The 21,900-nt window shown below is 39.2% G+C and overlaps 1 protein-coding gene across 1 annotated transcript in view; it reads left to right on the top strand.

Annotated features, from left to right (window-relative positions):
• The first annotated feature begins 13,328 nt into the window (after positions 1–13,328).
• Positions 13,329–21,900, top strand: part of SYBU (syntabulin) — a 46,209-nt gene continuing 37,637 nt past the window's right edge. The window contains exons 1-2 of the mRNA XM_026689722.2: positions 13,329–13,501; positions 20,566–20,776. Of these exons, the coding sequence (XP_026545507.2) occupies positions 13,475–13,501; positions 20,566–20,776 (238 nt within the window). The 5' untranslated portion in view covers positions 13,329–13,474. The remainder of the gene's footprint in view (positions 13,502–20,565; positions 20,777–21,900) is intronic.

The raw sequence follows: 21,900 nt of genomic DNA, 5'->3' as shown, positions 1-21,900 counted from the left end.
TATAAAGAAACAGAAATGTAAAGATTACAGATCTGCAAGATAAAGGAGGTTCCCCTCGTACATATGTGCTAGTCATTTCTGGCTCTAGGGGGCAGTGCTCATCTCCGTTACAAAGCCACAGAGCCAGTGCTGTCTGAAGATGTCTCTGTGGTCATGTGGCCGGCATGACTAAATGCCGAAGGTGCATGGAACGCTGTTACCTTCCCACAAAAGTGGTCCTTATTTTTCTACTTGCATTTTTACATGCTTTTGAAGGTTGGCAGAAGCTGGGACAAGTAATGGAAGCTCACTCCGTTATGCGGTGCTAGGGATTCGAACCACCAAAACACCAACCTTTCTAATTGACAAGCTAAGCATCTTAGCCACTGAGCCACCATGTCCCTCTGACAGATCTGTAGTGAGAGTCTTTTACCTGAACCAGCAGGAGTGACCAACCTGGTACCTTTCAGGGCCGCGGTGGTTCACATGGTAAGACGCTTGGGCCTGCGTATCAGTGAGGCCAGCAGTTCGGCAGTTTGATTCCCATGAGTGAATAAACCATGTAGGTACAAAAAAGGAGCCTCCCCCGGAAGCCTACTAGCATTCAGGCATCCCACGGGTAAAGATAACACCGCTCCCAAAAATTCCTTTCAGAGAGGCAGCCAGCCATCTCGGTGATCCCAGGCTAACATGTACCATACGCTAAATAAATAAATAAAAACCTTTCAGAAATGTGAAAAGTCAACAGCAGTCTTCTCCAACCATAAGGGGATATCCCTTCAACCATCCTTAAGTTCAACCCTGAAAAGAGTCTTGGGTAGGAAAAGGGGAACTTCTCTCATTTCAGTCTTTTAGGCTGATCTTGCAGTCATTTTCATATGAGCTCAAACAGTTTCACCGAAAAAGCTTGGTAGCAGCAAATGCTATTCACCATGGCAACAGAGCAAAAAGGATGCAAGAACAGAATCATCTTCTTCTTTGGTTTCCTCCATTTCAGATTTACAAAGTCTTAGTCTTCGTAGTCTTATTCCATGTCTCAGCCAGATCATTTATGTGATAGTCAGCCAGGGAAATGAATAGTTAAGCAGATAAGCCACAATTGTGGCTGCCAGTGCTGTAAACTAAGTGACTCTTTATTAGAGGAAAACTAGATACTGACATAACAAAGGAAAGGGAACATTTTATATGCATATGGCCTCAACTTTAGCCCAAATATCTTGGAAAGCAGATGATCACAAAAATTTCCACTGTATAGAAAGAAGGTAATCCTTGCTATCTTCATTTCCCATCTCACAAATATTGCTATTTACTATTCTCAATTTCCTTAGATTTTTTTTTCCACTGAGAATTGCTGATGATCTGAAACTGTATCCATATGGATGTTCAGTGGTGAAGTGGACGATACAAATTTAATATCAATCTTGTACAGCATAGTAGCTTCATATTCTAGCAGCCCAGCACAACAAATTACAATGTGCTGGGAGTTGTAGATCAGTTTTATTTAGAGAGACCCAGGATGTTCATTATTCTTGCTGAATTTAGTGTTAAGACATTCAGTTTATGCTGCCTTATATATTTACCGTTTCAGCATGTTTTCTTCTATTATTATTTTATTCAACTCTACAAAGTAATCTACTTTTGGGACAGAGGCAGGTGACTGACAAAAAGTTTACTGCGCCATAGAAGCAATTAACCCAAGTTCAGAACTTGGATTAAATCAACCCACCCTCTTTCGGTAATATTTTTTTTATCATGTGTTGCAAGTATTCCTTTCAGATTTGAAGTGCTATTGTTTGTGCTACTTGAATCTGGGCTAATTGCTGTTTTTAATGTACTGCTTAATTATATGCTGGTTTTCTGGGACATAAATCACCTTAAATGCATAGCTGAATGTTGACAAGCATTCCAATTAGAGTTTCAACATAACCGGATGCTGTTGAACAGAATGGCAGTGACTGATTTATGCTGCTTAGGGGAATTTTCTACCCTGTCCTTGGTACTGAAATGCCAAAAGGTGAATAAATCCCATAAATCCAGGTCAGCGTGTGTTGATTTAATGAGTCAGTGTGAAACAGACTAAATCTGTATCCGAACTGCATCTGATGTTTTGTGTAGCACCGAATTGTCTTTTTTAAAAAGAAAATGCAAACATTTTGAATATTTTTTTTTCCATGTGTGGATCAAGCTCACTGGGGACTCTTAAGACCTCAAAATATCTAGAGGGCATCAGTTTGTGAAACACTATTTAAAGCCATTAAGAAACCACTGCATTTCTTTTTGTTTGTACTAATAATGCCTTCAACAGACCTCTGCATTTTCCAGAAGAAATTTGAAAAGACACAGTTTGTTTTTAATTAATCAAGAGCATTTGGCTTGAAGTTGTCACATAAAATTAGCACAGTGCAAAAGCAGCAGAAGGAAGAAAAGTGTGAACAGATAGCAGGCTGCCAAAGAAAAGGAAAGAATTCTCCCCCCACCCCCAAAGAAAGAACAAAGGGGGGAGGGAAGGAAATATATGTCTATTTCAGAAAATCCAGGGGCAAAACTTTGGAAACCAGACATATCAAATATTGTTTCTATGGGTAGCCCTCACAATTGGGACTGGCAGCTTGGCCATTAAACAGAGCAGTCACTAAGTGAAATTGTGACTGTTCTTACAATCTTATTTCAGCTTTCTTTTGCTTTACAGACTGAAAGAGGCAAACGCATGAACTGGTCACAAAATTACTTTTTCATCACTGTCCTAACTATAAGTAGACACTGTCTGAGGCAGCTGCTAAATGATGACTACTTGTATTTATTATCAACAATTCTTTTCTTCCTTAAATGGAGTCCAGTGAGCTAATCAAAGTCTGTATCATCCCTGGACTCTATAGCCAAACAGGGTCTGTGTGATTTTTCTTTAAATTTACGTTTCCCGGATTGAAACTATTTCATTATTTAGTTTTAACTTAGATTATACTGAACTCAAACGTTGCAGTCTAGATATTTGTTGAGCTTTGGGAAAGACACTATCTTCCAAAAAGTAGCTCCTGGACTGAGTGTTTTACCTCTTTGAGTTACTGATCCTCTTCCCCCTTTTTTTAAAAAAATGATCATATTTATTAATTGGGAATATTTGGCAAATTGTTCGCTGTAAACATAATAAATAATAAAAGGCCATTTGTAAATGCATATCAAGATCCTTATCCCTATTTCACTAATATTAATATTTAATATTAAGGAGGAGGAGGATTTAACATAGAATGGAATAGAATAGAATACAATAGAATCTGGAAGGGACTTTTGAGGTCTTCTAGTCCCCTCCTCAAGCAGGAGAACCTGTCCTATACCATTTCAGATAAGTGACTGTCCAGTCTCTTCTTAAAAACCTCCAGTGATGGAGCACCCATGATTTCTGAAGGCAAAGCTGTTGCACTGGTTAATTGTCCTCACTGTTAGTAAGTTTGTCCTTAATTCCAGGTTGACTCTCTCTGTGATTACTTTCCAACCATTGTTTCTGGTCCTACCCTCTGGTGCTAATGAGAATAATTTTATTTTTAAATTTTATTGGTTTTTAAAAATAAACATAAACAAACAAAACATAAAAAACATCAAGCTATCTTCCATAGGTGTACATACAGTGTGCCGGTTGGTTTACAAGTTGTTTTGTGCTTCCATTTCGTAGTCTTCAATTACAATTACATTACATATAATCTCATATTGTCAATCAAAAATTAAATACCTTAGTATCATTATTAATCAATCATTTGACTATACTTTTATTCATTCATGTTTTACAAGATAACCATAATTTACTTAGTTTATTTTATAACAGTTCATATTATCATACCAAATCTATCCTAAAATCCTTTTGTAGATATAATAAGAAAGAAGCACATCTTTATATATTTATTATTTTCTAAAAGTCTACATATTTCACTACTGTACTTTATTGTCTAACCATTGATAGAAAAGATCCCAAATTTTATAAAATTGTTTATTCTCTTGTTCTCTAATTTTAAATGTCAATCTACTCATTTCAGCACATTCCAATATTTTCTTAATGATTTCCTCCTGTGATGGTGTTTTTCTCATTTTTCCAGTTTTTACCAAATACAATCCTAGCCGCTGTTAATACATTTACAATCAGGTATTTCAAGTCTTTACTATATATTTCAGGTAAAATTCCCAATAAAAATATCTCTGGTTTCAAGTCTATATGTTTTTTTGTCATTTTTTCCAACCACATGTGGATTTTAGTCCAGTATTTTTTAGCATCCGCACAAGTCCACTATATGGTAATATGAGCCAGGTGTCTGGTGACATTTCCAACATTTTTCAGATTTATTCTTGAACATTCTTGCTATTCTTGTCAGGGAAAAATGCCACCTGTAAAACATCTTATACAAATTTTCTTTATATGCTGTTGACATTGTCATTTTATAATTTTGAGACCACAATTTTTGCCATTTCACTAAATCAATCCCATATCCAAAATTCTTCCCCCAAGCAATCATAGTTTCTTTAACTTGTTCTTCTTCTAGTTTAATTTCTAATAAATATCCATACAATTTTTAATCACCTTTAATCACCTTTAATCACCTTTAATTACCTGTCAAAATCTTATCTAAGTCAGTCAGTTTGTCATAGAAACCTTCTGTTTTAGAATCTTTATCATATCTTGAATGTATTTGCGCATATGAAAACCAATTCATCTTTATACCTTGTTCCTCTAGTTTTTGCATAGATTTAAGTTCACCCTTTTCATTCAATATTTCACCATATCTGTTTGTTCCTTTTTGTATATTATACGATACGAAAATGCTTCAATAGTCGATAATCAGACTGGAATTTTCAAATAACATTGTCTTTTAATCTTCTCCCAGTTTAACCACAGAGACTGCCGTATATAATGTCTTCTAAAATACCCCTGTGTTTTAGTTCCTTTGTACCATATAAAAGCATGTCACCCCAACAACAAATCAAGTCCTTCTAATGTTAACAATCTAGTATTTCTTAGTGTTATCCATTCCTTATCCCACATCAGATTTGTAGCTTGGTAGTACAACTCCCAATTAGGCAAACCAAATCCTCCTCTAATTCTAGCATCTTGCAAAAGTTTTAACTTTATGCTCGCTTTCGTACCTTGCCATATATACTTCAAAACAATTTTATTTAAATCTTCAAAGTAGTCTTTTCCAAGCCTAATTGGAATTGTTTGAAACAAATATAAAATTCTGGGTAATATATTCATCTTGATTGTTGAAATTCTTCCTATTAGTGACAGTTGTAAGTTTTCCCATTTCGCCAAATCTAGCGCTATCTGCTGTTTAAGTTTAATATAATTATTCTCTTTTAATGTACTACATCTTGCTGTCAAAGATCAAAGATCTTATTCATGACCTGAATTTTCAATAGGTCTGCCAGTTCTTCCTTTTGTCTTAATAGCATATTCTTTGTCAAAATCTTTGTCTCATCTTTATTTATTTTCAAACCAGCCACCTTTCCATATGTCTCTATCTTTTCTATCAATTTTGATGCTGTTTCTAAAGGGTCTTCTAAGATGAAAACCAGATCATCCGCAAATGCTTGCAGCTTAAATTCTTCCTTTTTGATTTTCATTCCTTTTATATTCTTTTCATCTCTAATACTTCTGTTTAACACTTCCAAAGTTAACACAAACAACAAAGGTGATAGTGGGCACCCTTGTCTTGTTTCTTTTCTTATATTAATAGAGTCTGTCAGTTCTCCCTCTATCATTACCTTTGCCGTTTGCTTATAGTATATAGCTTCTATTGCTTGAATAAATTTTCTAGCAAAACCCATGTGTTCCAACAGTAATAACATGAATCACCAATTCACATTATCAAATGCCTTCTGTGCATCTAGAAATATCAGAGCCATTTGTTTTTCAGGATGTGCCTTGTAGTATTCCAAGGTGTCCAAGATTACTCTCATACTGTCTTTAATTTGTCTCTTTGGCAGAAATCCATTTTGATCAGGATGGATAAAATTATTTAAATATTTTTAAGTCTTTCTGCCAATATTGAAGCAAAGATTTTATAATCTGCATTTAGTAGAGAAATGGGTCTATAGTTCTTAATTTGTAATGGGTCGGCCTCCTCTTTTGGAATAAGTGTAATATAGGCTTCTGACCATGATTTAGGTATCTTCTTCTTTAACATAACTTCATTCATAACTTCTAGCAATGGAAGATTCAACAATTCTTGTAATGTTTTATAAAATTCTGCCGGAAGTCCATCTGGGCCTGGTGCCTTTCCATTATTTTGCTTCTTGAATGCTTCAGTTAACTCCATCATCGTTATATTGCTTTCTAACATTTTCAGTCTCTTTAGGTATCTGAGGTAAATTAGCATTCTGTAAGTACTGCTTAACTCTTTCCTCATCAATATTCTCTTGCATATATAATTTCCCATAGAAGTCTCGAATGATTTCCTTCTTCTCTTTGCTACTATGGCAAACTTGGCCTTGGTCAAAATTGCAATATTTTCCTTGATTCTTTCTCCTTTCTCAATTTGTATGCTAACCTGGTTTGTTTGCGTCTTCAAAGTAGTTCTGTTTAGCACCTCTAATTTTCTGTGCTAATTCTTCTTTTTCTATTTGACCCATTTTGTGTTTAATTATATCCATTTTTAGCTTGATGTCCTTTTTCTGTGGCATTTTCTGTAGCCCTTTATCTTATCAAATAGCAATGTCCTTGAAAAAGAGTCTCAGTTCTTTCTTTCTCGGCTTTGTCTGGTCACAGGGAAATAGAATATCTTCACGCCTCGGACTTATTAGTGATTTCAGGAGAAATTTCTTTTTTTTTATAAGGAATGAGACAAAGGTACAATAAAGAATGGACAAAAGATACAAATATAATGACTCAAATTAAGATGATTAATTAAGATAGAATTAAAAGAGTGAAATATGGGGAGAAGTTAATATAGAAGATTTAGAATGGTAAATAAAATAAGTAATGATATGTAAGATGAGTATGAATACAGTTGAAGTCCATGAAGAAAGAAATACCTGGGTCCAAGTTACTTTCCAAAAGATCTTTTTTTATGTTTTGTGTGTTGTGTATATATGTTTTTTTGGGGGAGAATTAATGAAACCTTGCAGAAATATAGAATGAGAATAATGGTAACTAAGTCAGAAAGAAATAGATGAAATAATAATAATAAAATGGAATAAGAGTAAAGAGAAAGAAAGAGAAAATGGATAAGAGGTTTTTGTATGTTTATATGGAAATGGTTTAAAACAGAATTATAGTTTATCTGACTTGTTAAATTTATAATGGAAAAAGGTTTAAATATGTAATGGATAATGACGACTTGTGTGTTTTGAAAAAATTAATAAAACTTGTTTAAAAAAAAAAAGAATATCTTCAAGCCTCTAGTTGGCAGTGTTACAAAGTTTCTTTGCTCTCACTTTCCCCCTCCTTTTCCGAGCAGGATATAATAAGAATTAATAAAAAAAGAAAAAAGATATTTTTTAAAAATGAAATAACTAAAGGGAGCCTCTAGTCTAAATATTACAAAATCAAAAAGGAGAAGAAAAAAATAGATATAAATGAAAAAAACAGTCCAGTTTTAAAATACAAGATCATATATAGAAAATCCAGCAATGAGAAAAAACAAAACAAAACATTACTTTGACATTCCTGTTTAAAATCGCCACTTAATCACTTCTGTCAAAACTTTTACAGATTCTTTCTTTTCCTTGGGGTGTCCTTTCAGATTTTAGAATATAAAAAAAAAGTTCTCACCAAACCGGCACTCTCTCTCTTTCTGCTCTCTTCTGTTTTGGAGCTGTCCCAACTTCAGCAGCTTTAATGGCTGCCTCTTTGCCGCTGGCAAGAAGAGCTTCTCCTGGATCTACCAGGGACTTTGCAGTATCCCTGGGATCGACAGGATGCGCTCTTCACTTTCACCATCTCTTCGGGACGGTTTAGATCCGATAGGACCGTCCAGGAGCAGAGATATCGGCAGCGATCTCAGACCTCCAAGAATATATGCCGTATCGTCGCAACGCCAGCTCCGCCCTCACTAATGAGGATAATTTGAGCCCTCTTCTTTGGGGCAGCCCCTCAAATACGGGAATACTGCTCACATCAGCTAGGCTTATATGCTTGTCACTGGCCCATCCCAATCCTTTTTATGGTGACTTGGACCTCTATCTTGCAGGGTGTGGTACCCTGGATTGTCAGATTCAAGATCCTGTTCTATCTATCTCACTGCCCCAATGAATCTAGGAGAGAAAACAGGGATTGCTCAACCCCACTGCTTTGCCTAGTCATGGATATTATGGGAACGGTCAAGAAGAGCCAGTTTGGTCTAGTAATTAAGGGACCAGGCTGGAAAGCAGGAGACTATGAGTTCAAGTCTGGTCTTCGCCATGGAAGCCAGCTAGGTGACTTTGGGACGGTTATTCTCGCGCAGTGCAAACCAACTCACAGGAGAGGAAGTTGTGCTGGATTTGTTCACTGCCTTGAGTTATTTGTAAAAATAATAAAGGTGGGATACAAATAATAAATAAATAGGTAAGTAGGTCAATCGGTAGGTTTGGCTTCCTGAATAGCTGGTACCAAATGGGCATCTGGCCATTTCTGTTTGAAGTTTTGCAGCATTAATTCAACACCAGAAAAATAAACACAGATGGCTGATGCTTCATTTAACATCTTTATAAACATAATAAGTAGATTTTACAAACCAGTTGTAGACAAGGTGTAGACATGGCTTGGTGGTCATGTTATTGGCTGGGTATGGCCAACTCAATATCACTCACATCGAGGCACGCATCTCCTCGCCTGGCCTCTCATGACTGTGGGGATGCTGCAACAGTCGTAAATTGTAAGTGAAAAATGGTCATAAGTCACTTTTTTCAGTGCCATTGTAACTTTGAATGGTCACTCCACAGAAGCAAAGTACCACCAGCAAATGAGGAGAAAAAAACTCCAGAGATGTTCCTGAGACAGGAAGTCTAGTCCTGCTAAGAATGTAATAAGGGTTAACGGAGAGGCAGTTTCTGTAAGCAACACCAGAATGTTTCCTTCCTACCTTCCTTACAGGATTAGGCCAGTAATTTCTTCTAACAACCGGTTCTCCGAACTGCTTAGAATGTTAACAACTGGTTCTAGCAAATATGTGTGAACTGGTAGAATCCCACCCCTGGTTGTAGATTTCTCCAACATGGAGCAAACTCAGACAGAAACATGTTGCAAGTAACTTCAGAAGCAACTCAGGAGCTCAGAAACAGACATCAGTTTCACTTTAGTTCAGCAGGCAAGCAGAGGAGAAGTAGTTTCATCTTCAATAGACAGACTCAAAGCTCAACATAGTTTCAGAGCTGCAGAGCTTAACATAGCTGCAGAGTTGCAGAGCTTAATATAGAGCCACGCTTAGACTACTTCTTAGTTTCAGTTTCCAGCCTAGGCTACTTCTAATTTCAGTTTCCAAACTGTCCTCATTGGCTGATTTAGTTGCTATGCCTATTCATTGGCTGACCTTGTTACCATGCTCTATTCCAATTCATGAATATACTCTGACAATTTCTCATCCTAAAGTTCATACATAAACAGGGGTGGGATTCTACTGGTTCTGTCCACCTCTGTAGAACCGGTAGCTCTGAAGAGCAGCAGACATAGAACCAGTTCTATGTCTGCTGCTGTTTTGGCCCACCCACCTGCCTGGGCTCTTACCTGACCTTTATTTCCTGCTTTCTCAACCTCAGCTGCTTTGCGCAGCACAGCTGTGGTTGAAAAAGCAGGAAAAAAGTGCTTTTTCAAATGCTGCGCACCCACGCGCAGCGCTGCTCAGCTGTCCAGGCAGCAAGCTGATGATGTTATACACGTGCACGCAAAACGCAAAACGTAAAATCACGGAACCGGTAGTTACACCGGTCGGATCCCACCCCTGTACATAAATCATACATAAACCTTGCAAAGTTCTCTAAGAACCACTGAGGACTACAGAAAGAACTGCTGATACTCTAAATAAATAAATGATACCGAGAAAGAGATGGAATGGCAATATGACACACTCATTGATGCCAGCTACTTCATTTGTCAGCACAACCTAAATGAGAAAAGATTTTAAAATTTTGATATGCACCTAAATTATTCCAGATGGGGAAATGGGTTTATTTACTCATGTTTCTCTCATCTCCCACTACAGTTACAAGACAAAGGGAAGGTGGAAGGCTTCCTATGGAATTAAAGGTTTTGTTTTAACTGGATTTCTTCCTATATGAACCTGTACAAAAGAATGCCTCTCTCGAATCTCACGCTCAGTCATAAACAAGATGAAAAGGCATCATGGTACAATAAAGAAAGCCAATAAAGCCTACATGGCTAAATACCAGTGTGGAATGTTAACACCCAGCCTTCTAGAAGAATGAAATATTTTGAGAAATATTTAAAAAGGCAGAATATTATATTTCCCTAAAGGAGAAACATGCTCTTGGAAAGCAGCCCCCACCTTTGTTAATAGCCCTAGCAGGACTGAGGCATCCTATCTACAAGAAAATCCTATCCTATCTACCTTCAGCTCCAGGGTGATAGGATTAAGACATGACCCTGTAAGGCAAAATAGGATTATCCAGGAGCAGGGCTCACTGCATTGCAAAATTTAAGGACATTGCATCACCCAGCAAGGTTCAACCAAACTTATCTCAGACAAACTTTTAGGATTTGCACATAGCTCAGTGGGAGTCTGACAGCAGCCAATAGAATACATTTCTTGCACAGGAACAGGAAGCTCAAGGGCAAGGCCCAAGAGAGGGTATAAATAACCCTCACTCTCCACTCCATGTGGTCAGCTGCCCAGGACCCCAAACCCATGTGGTCCTGTTCATCAATAAACCATCTTTCCAATCAGCTTCCATGGTTCCAGTGTCTTTCTCCCCACTTGGAACTGAACCAGATGGATATTTCTTCCAACACCAGTTACCTGATTTTTCCAAGAGTTTCTACCCACCCAGCCTGATCCAACAGATTGGACATGATGCAAATCCCATCATCCAAGGAGTGTCAACCGGCAGGAACTAGAAGATGGGCTTTTTCTGCTGTAGCCCCTGCTTTGTTAAACATTTTCCCTAGAATTTAGAATGATCACAACCCTGTTGGCTTTTCACAATGCTTTAAAAACTTGGCTATGTAGACAGGCCTGGGACTCAGAATGTGGTTAGAGTCCAATTATTTGGATTCCCCAGCTGATGTTTATACTTATTTATTTTGTGGGTGTCTTTGTTGTTTTAATGTTCATAATTTTTAGAAGTGCAAGCCACCCAGAGTCAATTGGCTGAGTTAGGAAGCTATAGAAACTGGATAAATAAATGAAAAATAAATAAATTGGGAGTAACTCAGCTGTTGCAAACGCCTATATATTATTCCTGAAGAAAGGAAAGCCACATTTCTGGAACAGCCATTAGAGGGTACTAGAGACAAGCAGTCGGCAGAAGTGATGGCCTGTTTACACACTCTTCACTGCTAAATGCCAACTATCAAGCCAATGTTAATTACCCAATCAGATATTCATCCCAATTAGGGATGGGCAGTGTTCAAAAATAATCAGTAAGAAGTGTTTCCAACCACCCTTAGCAGTTCTTTGCTATTCATTTAAAACAGTTCAACTCTTTAGCTTTTCCATGAGGTTGAAAAATATGATCAAGAATCTCATCCATTTAGTCAAATGGATTTCTTAAAGCAGGATTGGTTGTGTTTTTTTCAGGCTTACATGAAAAACCTGGAAAAAGAAGGTCTGTTTTAATGGAGGAGAGCATTTGCTCAAGCAAGATCCAAGCAATTGTTCATACTAGTGGTGGTATTCTACTGGTTTGGCCCGGTTCTCCTGAGCCAGTACCAGTGATGTACAGTGGAGACCGAACCAGTTCTGTCCGCCACTCGGCTGTTGGGCCTGGCCGCTCGCCCGGGCTCCCATACTCACCTTTATCCTCTACTTTTGAAGCGCAGCTGCTTTGCGTGGCACAACAGGTGTCGTGAGGCAGCTACTGAAGCAATCGGGAGTGCAGGCTTCCAAGAGGTGAGTTGGAATGCCTCTGTGCCTGCGCAAAGTACGTGTTTGGGATGCGCAAAATGTGTGCATACTCGCAAAGCGCACCCACCAAGCCACGCCCACCAAACCGGTGATAAAACTTTTTGAATCCCACCACTGGTTCATACTACTGTATTTGCAACTTCCCTGATGAACAAATCCTGTGCAATTGCAGCCATAATCTGATAGCACCGACAAATTACATATATAAGTAAGCATCCTTTAATGGCAAGATTCCCATGGACACAACCGTGCAGTTATCCTGCCATACCTCCTTCTAGGTCTGCATTTTCCCAGGGTAGCTTGCAACCTGGGCTCTCCTGTCTTAAGGGTTAATCAAGCCTTACCCTGCTTAGATTCCCAGCCCAGACATGCATTGGGGGGTGGGGCAAAGGTGTCAAAAAGTTCCTGAGGGCAGTCACAACCTACCTCGCCTCTTTTTAATTTTGTATTTGTAATTTTGTATACAGGTAGTCTTCACCTTATAACTGTCACTGAGCTCAACATTTCTGTTGCTAAGCAAGACCTTGGTTAAGTGAATTTTGCCCTCAATTTTATGGGCACGGCTAAGTGAAACACTTAGTAACATGGTCGTTAAGTGAATCTAATTTCCCCACTGACTTTGCTTGTCAGGTCGCAAATGGGGATGACATGACATCAGGAAACCGCAACTGTCAGAGGTACGAACCAGTTGTCAAATGTCTGAATTTTGATCCCACAGGAATGCTGCAACTGGTCAGTGTGAAAAAGGGTCCTGAGTCAATTGTTTCGGTACCACTATCACTAAATGAACTGTTGTAAGTCAAGGACTACCTGCATTAAGCGATTCCCCTCACGGACACCCCTTGCCAGGCCCCATTGCTTTCTCCCCTGCCACGAAGCCACTGGGAAGCCAGCTACAAGTGGGGAGGGCAACCAAGAATTTAAATTGAGGGTGGGGGAAGCAAAGAAAAATGAGAGGCAGCCGCTCTGCAAGCTGGCGCCAGTTCCTTAGGGACCAAAGCAAGTGGAGCGCGCTGCATCCCCCTTCCCAGATCGAGGAGCCCCCCCCCCCAAAAAAAAACAACCCTTCACCGTTCACTGTGCACCCCCACCCTTTTTCTTTTAATCTCAGACGGCGCAACGTCGATAGGCGGCCGACACGACTCCCCCCTTTCTCTCTCTCTCTCTCTCTCCACCGGCGGCAGCGATCTCGGGAGCCTCGGCGGAGCCAGCAGCAGCCCACCGCCCGACGCGAGCCGATAGCCGGCAGCGGCGGAGTCGGGCTCTCCACGTGTCAGGGCGGGGCGGGCGGACGGTCGAAGGCGGGGCTGGCCGGAGCTCGGGCTGCGGAGCGCCAAGCACGGGGTGTCGGGCGGCTGGGAGCGGCTGCGGCATTGGCAGCGACCCGGTTTCTCTCTCCTCGCCCTCCTTCGCGCCAGCAGCCCGGCTGGCTGTCACCGCCGAGGCCAGGCGGGATGGGGCCCCTCAAGGAAAGCTGCAAGGTGAGAGAGCGACGGTGTGTGTGTGTGTGTGAGAGAGAGAGAGAGAGAGAGAGAGACAGAGACAGAGACGGAGACGGAGACGGAGAGGAGGAACTGGGGAGTTGGGTTTGCAGGGAAGGAGCAAAACCAGGTGTAGCCAGACCTCGTTTCCAACCCGTCCGTCTGTACACGTATACCCACCCCTAAGCTACCTGAAGGCTCGAGCCTAGAGGCACACGCGTGCCTACGGTCTTTGGAGTGGGCAAACGCGTGGCTATATAGTCGGAATATACCTGCTTCATCTCACCTCCCTCCACGCAAAAATGCCTTTTCCAAAAGGAGCCTTAAATGCCGTGGGCGGGGTGGGGGTGGGGTGGCGTCTCGTTACACACACCACACACACCCGATCGTGTTTTGTCAGCCCCTCGCCCCTCGAGGGGGAGACTACATGGGTTGGATGGATGGATGGAGAGGGAGATTGAGTATTGGGAGGTGCTGGTGGTAGGGAATAGGGCAACGGGGCATCCTTATGTGGGGCTGGAAGCTGAACCCGATTCCCTACCCCCAACCCCAACCCTCCCCCCCCCCAGCTGAAGGTATGCATCCTTCAGGCAACCCACCCAACCTCCCCCAATAAGGAGGCTGACATCATTTTCTGTGGCTCTGCCTCTTCTGCGGATCTTTCTCTAGAATGGGTGGGTGGGATCAAGCTCAAAAATAAATAACGTCAGCCCAAAGCTCAGAAAGGTACGCGGGGTTGGGTGGGAGAAAGGGGAGTAGAGAATGAAGCTCAACATATTACATCAGCTCCAAGCTGGATTATCTCCCACCTCTTTCCCGATGGTGTGTGCCAGTCTTTTGGGATTCCGGAGTGGTGGGGAAGAGACACAGAAGGACTGTCTCTGATAATTGCGTTTTGAGTCCCTCTTCCAGCTGATGCCTAGCATAATAAATTTATTACTGTTCCTCCCGGGTGATTCTGAGTCTCTCATTCGGGGAACAGTTGTTGTTGTCTTAATGTTAATATATCTTCCTTCTTTGCATCTGACACTGGGCTTCATTTCTAAATAGATTTCTTCCCCTAAGAAAACAAAGCTAAGGCCAATTAATGTAATGTACTTTTATGTTTTCCAATGGGTTGGAAATTTATGTGGATTGACTGCAGAAGAGCTAAGGGAAGTAAGTTGATCGGATAAACTGTATAAACCCTAAGAGGTTTTTGGTCATTTGCAACCATTCTTTTTTTAAAAAAATAAAGTTTTATTTGGGTTTTCACACACAAAATACAAGTAAAACATCTTTTTTAAAAATAGCATGGTCCCAGGTTGAATTTCTTTATACAGACACAAAACTCAATTTCATGCTCCTTTTTGTATTTTATTCCATATCTTATACTATTTTACATTTTCTATATAGTTTTTCCCCTCTTTTAATTTTCTCAATTTTATTTTGATTATCTCATCTCAATTCAAATCATTATATTTATACTTTTGTCTGTTCTGTTTCAATTTCATATTATCTTTTCTCATTAAACAAATTTTCTCCTGTAGTTACTAATTGGAGTATGACACCTTTATATCTTTTAATTACATCCATTCAACTCTTATTTAAACTTCAATATATGCCTTAAGTTTATGACCTTCAATATAATACATAATACATAACTTCCAATTGAATTCTGCTTGGTACATTCTTATAATACACACTATATTCTTTAAAAAAAGAAAGAAAGAAAGAAAGATTGTAAATATATGTAATTATAAACCCTCATTCCATTCCAGTTCAGTTCTATCATTAATAATCATTAAAATCTTAACATCTTTAACACTTCTTTTCAATTAAATATACTTCCTTAAAAACACATATAATCTCCATAATTAATTTTTCCCTTATTTCTCTTCACATATGTTTTATAAATCATTAAATATACCTTTTGTTACGTTTATTTATTGACAAGCATTCCACTGAATTACAACAGCTATTTTATCAGACATTTTAATCATACATTGTTTCATATTTTCTAAAATTATTTCTGCTTCTAATATAATCATACTATCTTATGTACCTTTGCAGAATCCCTTTTTCCATTAAGTTTTCACCCATTATCTCTAAATAGGCCCTGTTTCTCTATATTTTGCTTCTGTCCTTTATAACTTCTTTTCCTTTCTTTCTTCCCTCTCATCTTCTCCCTCCCCTTTTTACCCCCTTGTCTCTCTAGTTCTAATTCTCTCTTCTGCATTTCCCTCTTCTGTTGCTTTCTGATTTTATACTTATTTTTCACTCTTATTTTTTTTTTTAGTTGTTTTTCCCATCTTAAACTTTCCATTCTCTTTCCCCACTTTCCTTTTTTCCCCCATCTAAGATTACTTGTTCATTAAAGGTGGCTTCTTCTTTGTCGTAATCTTCTTGTTCTTCAGGCATTTCTTGTTGTTTCTCATAATTCCAAATCTCCATTTCTAAAAACTGAAATATGAAGCCAAAAGAACCTCTCCCTTCTTGTGCATCTTCTTTGCACTTTTAAAGTTCCATTTTCAGTTCTTCTAAAAGTGGAGCCATTTTAAACAGTTTTAAACAACCACCCGATTGATTTTAGTCATTCAAAACAATAACCAAGAATCCAGAAATCATCAAATAATCCAAATAGTCCCAAGTTATATCTTCTTATTTCTTTTTTGACTTTCTCTTCCTGGGTTTTTTGTTGAGATATTTCAGTTAGAATGTATCTTTTGGAAGTCTTGTTGAGATTTTGCTGTAAGTTCTTTTTTAATTCCAGGCAGTCTCCTCCCTTCCAGATCCTACCCTTTTATTCTTTTTCTCTCCTTTCCTGTTTTCAAAAGCTTTTAATTATCCAGAAATATTTATTATCCCTTTGACTTTTTATTTTCAGCATTAAATGCCTATTGATGTCAAAGTGGATTTTTTTCCAATTTCTTGCTTAAGTCTCTTAGCTGTCAGTATAGGAAAAGGAGAAAACCAAATCTTTTCCCTTTTCTCTCTCCTTTGCAGCTTAAAAATCTTCTTAGGGAACAATGTTATTGTTTTTTAACAGTTTCAATTCCAGGGTACCTTATTTGTTGCTTTTGCTGTTTGACCTGGTCAACCAAAACTTTCTCTTCTTATCTTCCTCCTGCACATTCTTTTCCGGTCGAGTTCTTCTTTGTGGTGGCCATTTCTGACCACCACTGCAACCACCTTCGGAAAAGGGAGTAATGGCCAGCTGGGGAGGAGAGATGCAGCTCTCCTCAACCCTGCTGGCAGTCTCCCGCCTCTTCACCACCTCTACGGGGTGGTTTAGCCCTGAAACCAGCCGGCTCGGGGCGCTCCAGCGGCGCACACGGATCGAAGCCTCGCAGAGACAAGGTTTCGGTCTGTCACTGAAGAAGCTTAATCCGGAAGTCCCATTTGCAACGGTTCTTTTGCTCAAAGATTGACCTTCAATTAAAAGCCACATCTTCAATTGGAGCCCCTTCATGAGTGGTTCTCTGTCAGACGTTCATAATTCAGTAGATTCAAGAGCTGATCTTGGCTTTGATCATGTCAAAAGCCCCACTCCCAAAATTAGACACAAATTATACTTGATTTAATGAAACATAAATGATTGATAATAATATTGTAGTAATGATACAGTGATAATAATGATAATGATTGATTGATAAATTGAATGGTTGATAAAGGAATTAATGAAATAAAGACTAACATTACAGAGCTATTACCCTGTTAGTTGCATTAACATTTGGAGATACTAGAGAATGTTCACCATGGCAGTCCCTGAGTTTCAGCTTGTTTCTTTATTAACCAATATGATAAACGTGTTCATGGATGCCTTTTTATGCAAATTTGTCATAATTATCGATTCTGAGTTGACTTATTAAAGCATCCAGTGGCCCAATTCCAAAATTACTAATGGAATCAATGCTTAAGATCCATCTAACATCAGTTCTAGTTGACCAGAGAGAAACACCAGGCCAACCTCACCCAATCTTGAAACTGTTAAGCTGGATCAAGTGGAAAACAAAAAATCCTAGATCTGGAACCTAAACTGGGGTATTGGAAAAACATTGTGAAAGCCATGGTGGACCACTTTTGTACCGCTATCGAGAAAACTGCTTGAATGTGTCAACGGGAGTCAAACTTAGCTTAAAGATTTACCTGTAAGATTATTATGATAGATTATAAACCATTTTGTTTCTACCTTTGTTTCTACCTTAGTCTCTCATGGGAATATCTAATACCGTCTTACCTGACAAACAGGTGTGTTTGTCAGAATTGGACCTCTGTCTGAATTGTATTAGGACAGTCTTGGCATCTTGAAAATATGTAGACCAACTCCAGCAAACAAATGCTGGTTGGGGAATTCTAGAAGTTGAAGGCCACACATCTTTAAGTGATCATGGTTGAAAATCACTGAGCTAAGGAATCTTCTGTGGAACATCACTATGCACAAGCCTGATTTGTTATTTCAGAGACATCTGAAAATGTTTAAGGACTGAAAGTGGCTCCTATAAATGGAAACCTCATCCTATTACTGAGCCACAGACTTTTTTTTTTCTCTTAGAAGAAAATAAAGTTATTGCTTTAATAAAATCATTAATTTAATTTTTAATTTTAATTTAATTATTACAATAATTAATTCACAAAAGAAGGTAGGGAACACAAAGAAATACATACTGTTAAAAGCAGCGGACAAGAAAAAAAAAGAAAACGAGAAATACATATAGGAAATCATTCAGCCTAATTCTTAAACACATCGCTATTTATTGATTGTACATTGATTGATCATTCAGTTATATTAATAGAAAGGAAGTTGGTAAACTGAAAGCAAACACATATTGTTCGTCCAAAATAGTAAATTTGGAATCACATGGGCTTTTTCCAACACCCAAAACTGGCTTATTTGCTGCCTTCACTCCTGTTCTTGATAAATTCATAATTCTTCATACATTGATAAATTCCAAAAGAAATAGTACACTTTTTAAACCAACATGGGATCTATCATGAAACAAAACGGATCATATGAATAAATGTATTTGTGCTTAATTTATACTTCAAATCAAATGATGTTATTTGCCAACTTTCTTAAACATTTTCTGGGATGTCCAGTAACTTAGAAGAAAAATGATAAATGAGAATCATTAAATAATCTTTAAGACTTTATTCATCAATGAATCTGTTTTTATATTGCACTTGGATATTCCAATTGTTTATTTCTGATTTCTTGGAAATAACTAATTCTCACCTTTTCAATACTTTTTTGTATGAAAAATATAGATATGGCATCATCCAAACATGGAAAATATTGATCGTAATATGGAATTTTATCCAGTACATTTTAAACAGTTGTAAAAACAATATCCTTTAACTGAAGATGAGAAGCCAATTCTAATTTTAGGCAATTCAAAATCCACTTACAATAATTCAGATACTGGCAAAAAGCTGATTTGAAGTATTAATACCTCTAGCTGATCACAATTTCCAATACCTATAATTTTCCAACTGGGGTCATTCAGGAATACAAGTTAGCCTTGGGAATAAGGATCTAAAATACATTTCTGTCCCAAATTCATTTATTTATATTTGGGTGCTGCCCATCTCCAAATCAACTCTGGGCTGTTCACAATATAATCAATTGTAAATAGTTAAAAACACAGCACAAAATAAGTAAATAAGATGTGATATAGTTCCTCTATACCACGGGTGTCAAACGTCAGGTGACATATCACGATGTTTTTCCCCTTCACGGAGCTGGGGTAGGTATGGCTTGCGTGTGATGCATCCAGCCCACTGGCCACCAGTTTGACACCCCTGTTCTATACATAATCATAGACAAAAACATGTTCAAGAAGGGATTCCATCCAACTTGTAAAACTGCCAGGTCTTTAAAGCTCTCTGGAAAATCATCAAAGTGAGAACAGCATCATGAATCTCAGTGGGCACCAAATGTACCTTCCAGCCTTTAATATAACAATGATTGGTGAATAGAGAGGTGGAAATAGAGATAAACTGTCCCATAATATTGAACAAGTCACACAATAATTTCCTAATTATGACCATCATGTATGTTTCTTTTAATTTAATCACATTCCATAGCAAAGCCAAAATACTGTATATTCCCCTTGATAAACTGAGAATCAGGAATGGATTATTTATTATATCATAGCTGCAAAGTAGGTTTTAAAAATCTAGAAAGTTGACCTTTTTGTTTAAAAAAAATGCCAACATTTAATATCTTCTCAATCCATTTTTAAAAATTAGGGATAATTTTGCACAGAAGTAATAATTGAAAAAGCACCTTTGTGTTCTGACCTAGGCTTCACAAAATCATGAAGCAGATTCCTTGTCCCAACAAAACCCCTTTTTGTTTGGCTAATGTGAATTCCTATCATTCACACCCAGCAAAGTCCCAGCAAACAGTCTTTCGAGGGTGAATTACAACCACAGACCTTATCAGGCTTGGAAAGTTGCCAGGCTGATAGCTTCCAAGCGCAACGCTGTACAAGAAAATACTTCACAAGGAGTCTCTGAGAGTCATGAACAAATCTTCACACCAATTAAAGGAACTAATTGTTTCCTGCAAACACCACTCCCCTTTCGCTCCTCTTTATTCCCTATGGGAGGAGCCATTCACCATCCACCTTTGCCTTTACTCCCAAGTTGACCTTTGTTCCTTAACTGTTCCCTTCTCCTGACAGGTCTGCACATACGCACATAGGGAACAGGCTCCAGCTGTTCTTCTGCCCCACTGATCTCCGACTCTGAAGGCAGTTAACTGTCAGACGGCCCTGGCCCCATTTCTGCCTCCGACGCAGAGCACTCATCAGAGCCTTCCTCGGACTCCAGGACTGGCCGTTGTTTCTCCCCAACCCCCTCACTGTCTTTCGCCAGCTCTGTTGGCCGTTGGCAGGCCACAGCACTTTGGGACAGTAGGGGGTGATCCCAACTTTCAATAGAAGAGAATACCTGTAGTTCTGATATGAATTGTGGAATTCTCTGTGCTCTTTGAATGTAGTATTTGATTGCAGAAGTTATCCATTAACCAGCTAGGCAGCATCATCTGTATGAGTGACACTACTTTCTTTTCCCTTTAGAAGGATCACAAGATGCAGGACAAGGAGTTTTGCCGCAGCCGGATTCCTCGCCTGGTACTTCGGCCTCATCTCCTCCAGCAACATTTCCAATACCAGAAAGTGTCTCCAGCATCCGAATCCCCCTTTTCTGAAGAGGAAAGCAAAGAATTCAACCCTTTAAGCTCATCTGGAGGGTCTGCCAGGACAATTAGCAGCAACAGTTTTTGCTCAGGTATTAAAGAAAGAATGTACATCAGTTAGGATAAATGGTTGTTTTTATAGTATCATCATTGAATGGTCTCAGTGATCTTCTAATCCAGCTCCCCCCCATGCAACTTTCATTTACTGTGTTCCCTGAAAATATGACCTACCCTGAAAATAAGCCCTAGCTTGATTTTTACATGTGCACTCAATATAAGCCCTACCCCCCTAGTTAAGACCCTGCCCACTCTGGGGTGCATGGAGTGGAGTGAGGCACAGAGGTAAAAGTTAAACTAGGGTGAGGATGGGGGAGTGAACTGCCCTACTTACCAGGCCTTGCACACCCCGATACCTGCCTTGCAGACCCTCTTCTCCTGCTTGCTTGTATGTGTTGCCCCCAAACTCTGATCCAGAGCTCTGTTATCGGCTGCAGAGGGCTTTCTAGAAAGCCTCTGATGGCAAAACGGAGTCTAGCGGCAATGTGTGCGAGTAGCGGCAAGTGGCCACAGAAGAAATGGACCTGCAGCCACGAGGTGAGTCAGTAATTAGACATCCCCCAAAACTAAGACCTGGTGCCATTTTTGGTGGCAAAAAAATATAAGACCTGGTCTTATTTTCAGGGAAACATGGGTATATATGTCAGGCTTCTCCCATCTTGCTCATTTAGAAAGAAAGAGCCTTCAACTAAGTTCATAGTGAAAAGTTTACTTTTACTAAAGCCAAATGGTTACAAGACAGGGAAAAGGCCTGATCTGAGGTTTGTGTGCGAAATCTGTCTACTTACTTTCCCCTTTCCCTGGTTCTCCCTCCCCCATTACCTCTCTAGTGTACAATTAAATTCAAACAGGTTGTTTTGGTAATGGTCTTGATGCTTGGAGGGCTCAGCACTGGTCTGCATTCCAGACTTGTGATCTTGGGTTGTCTGACCAATGTCTCTGGTGGGCACCTGCAGTGGTTTCAGTTTCTGGTTTACCCCCTTCACTCCACTCTCCCCGGGGTTATGGCAATCTGTCATTAGCAAAACAGGAATGAGGTGAAGCAGGATGACAGCACTGACAGTTGTCCTCTCTCCTCCACTTGGGATAATCTGTACATCATCGGTTATGAATTTATCAAACCTTCATTTATCAAACCTCCATGTCTAAGTATGGGTAG

This window comes from Notechis scutatus, chromosome 3, assembly GCF_049901735.1.
Source record: "Notechis scutatus isolate UNSWTSFEM ecotype Mainland chromosome 3, rNotScu1.2, whole genome shotgun sequence".
NCBI classification, from domain to species: Eukaryota; Metazoa; Chordata; class Lepidosauria; order Squamata; family Elapidae; genus Notechis; species Notechis scutatus.
The sequence above is the reverse complement of the archived record's forward strand: the minus strand, read 5'-3'. Positions and strand labels throughout refer to the sequence as shown.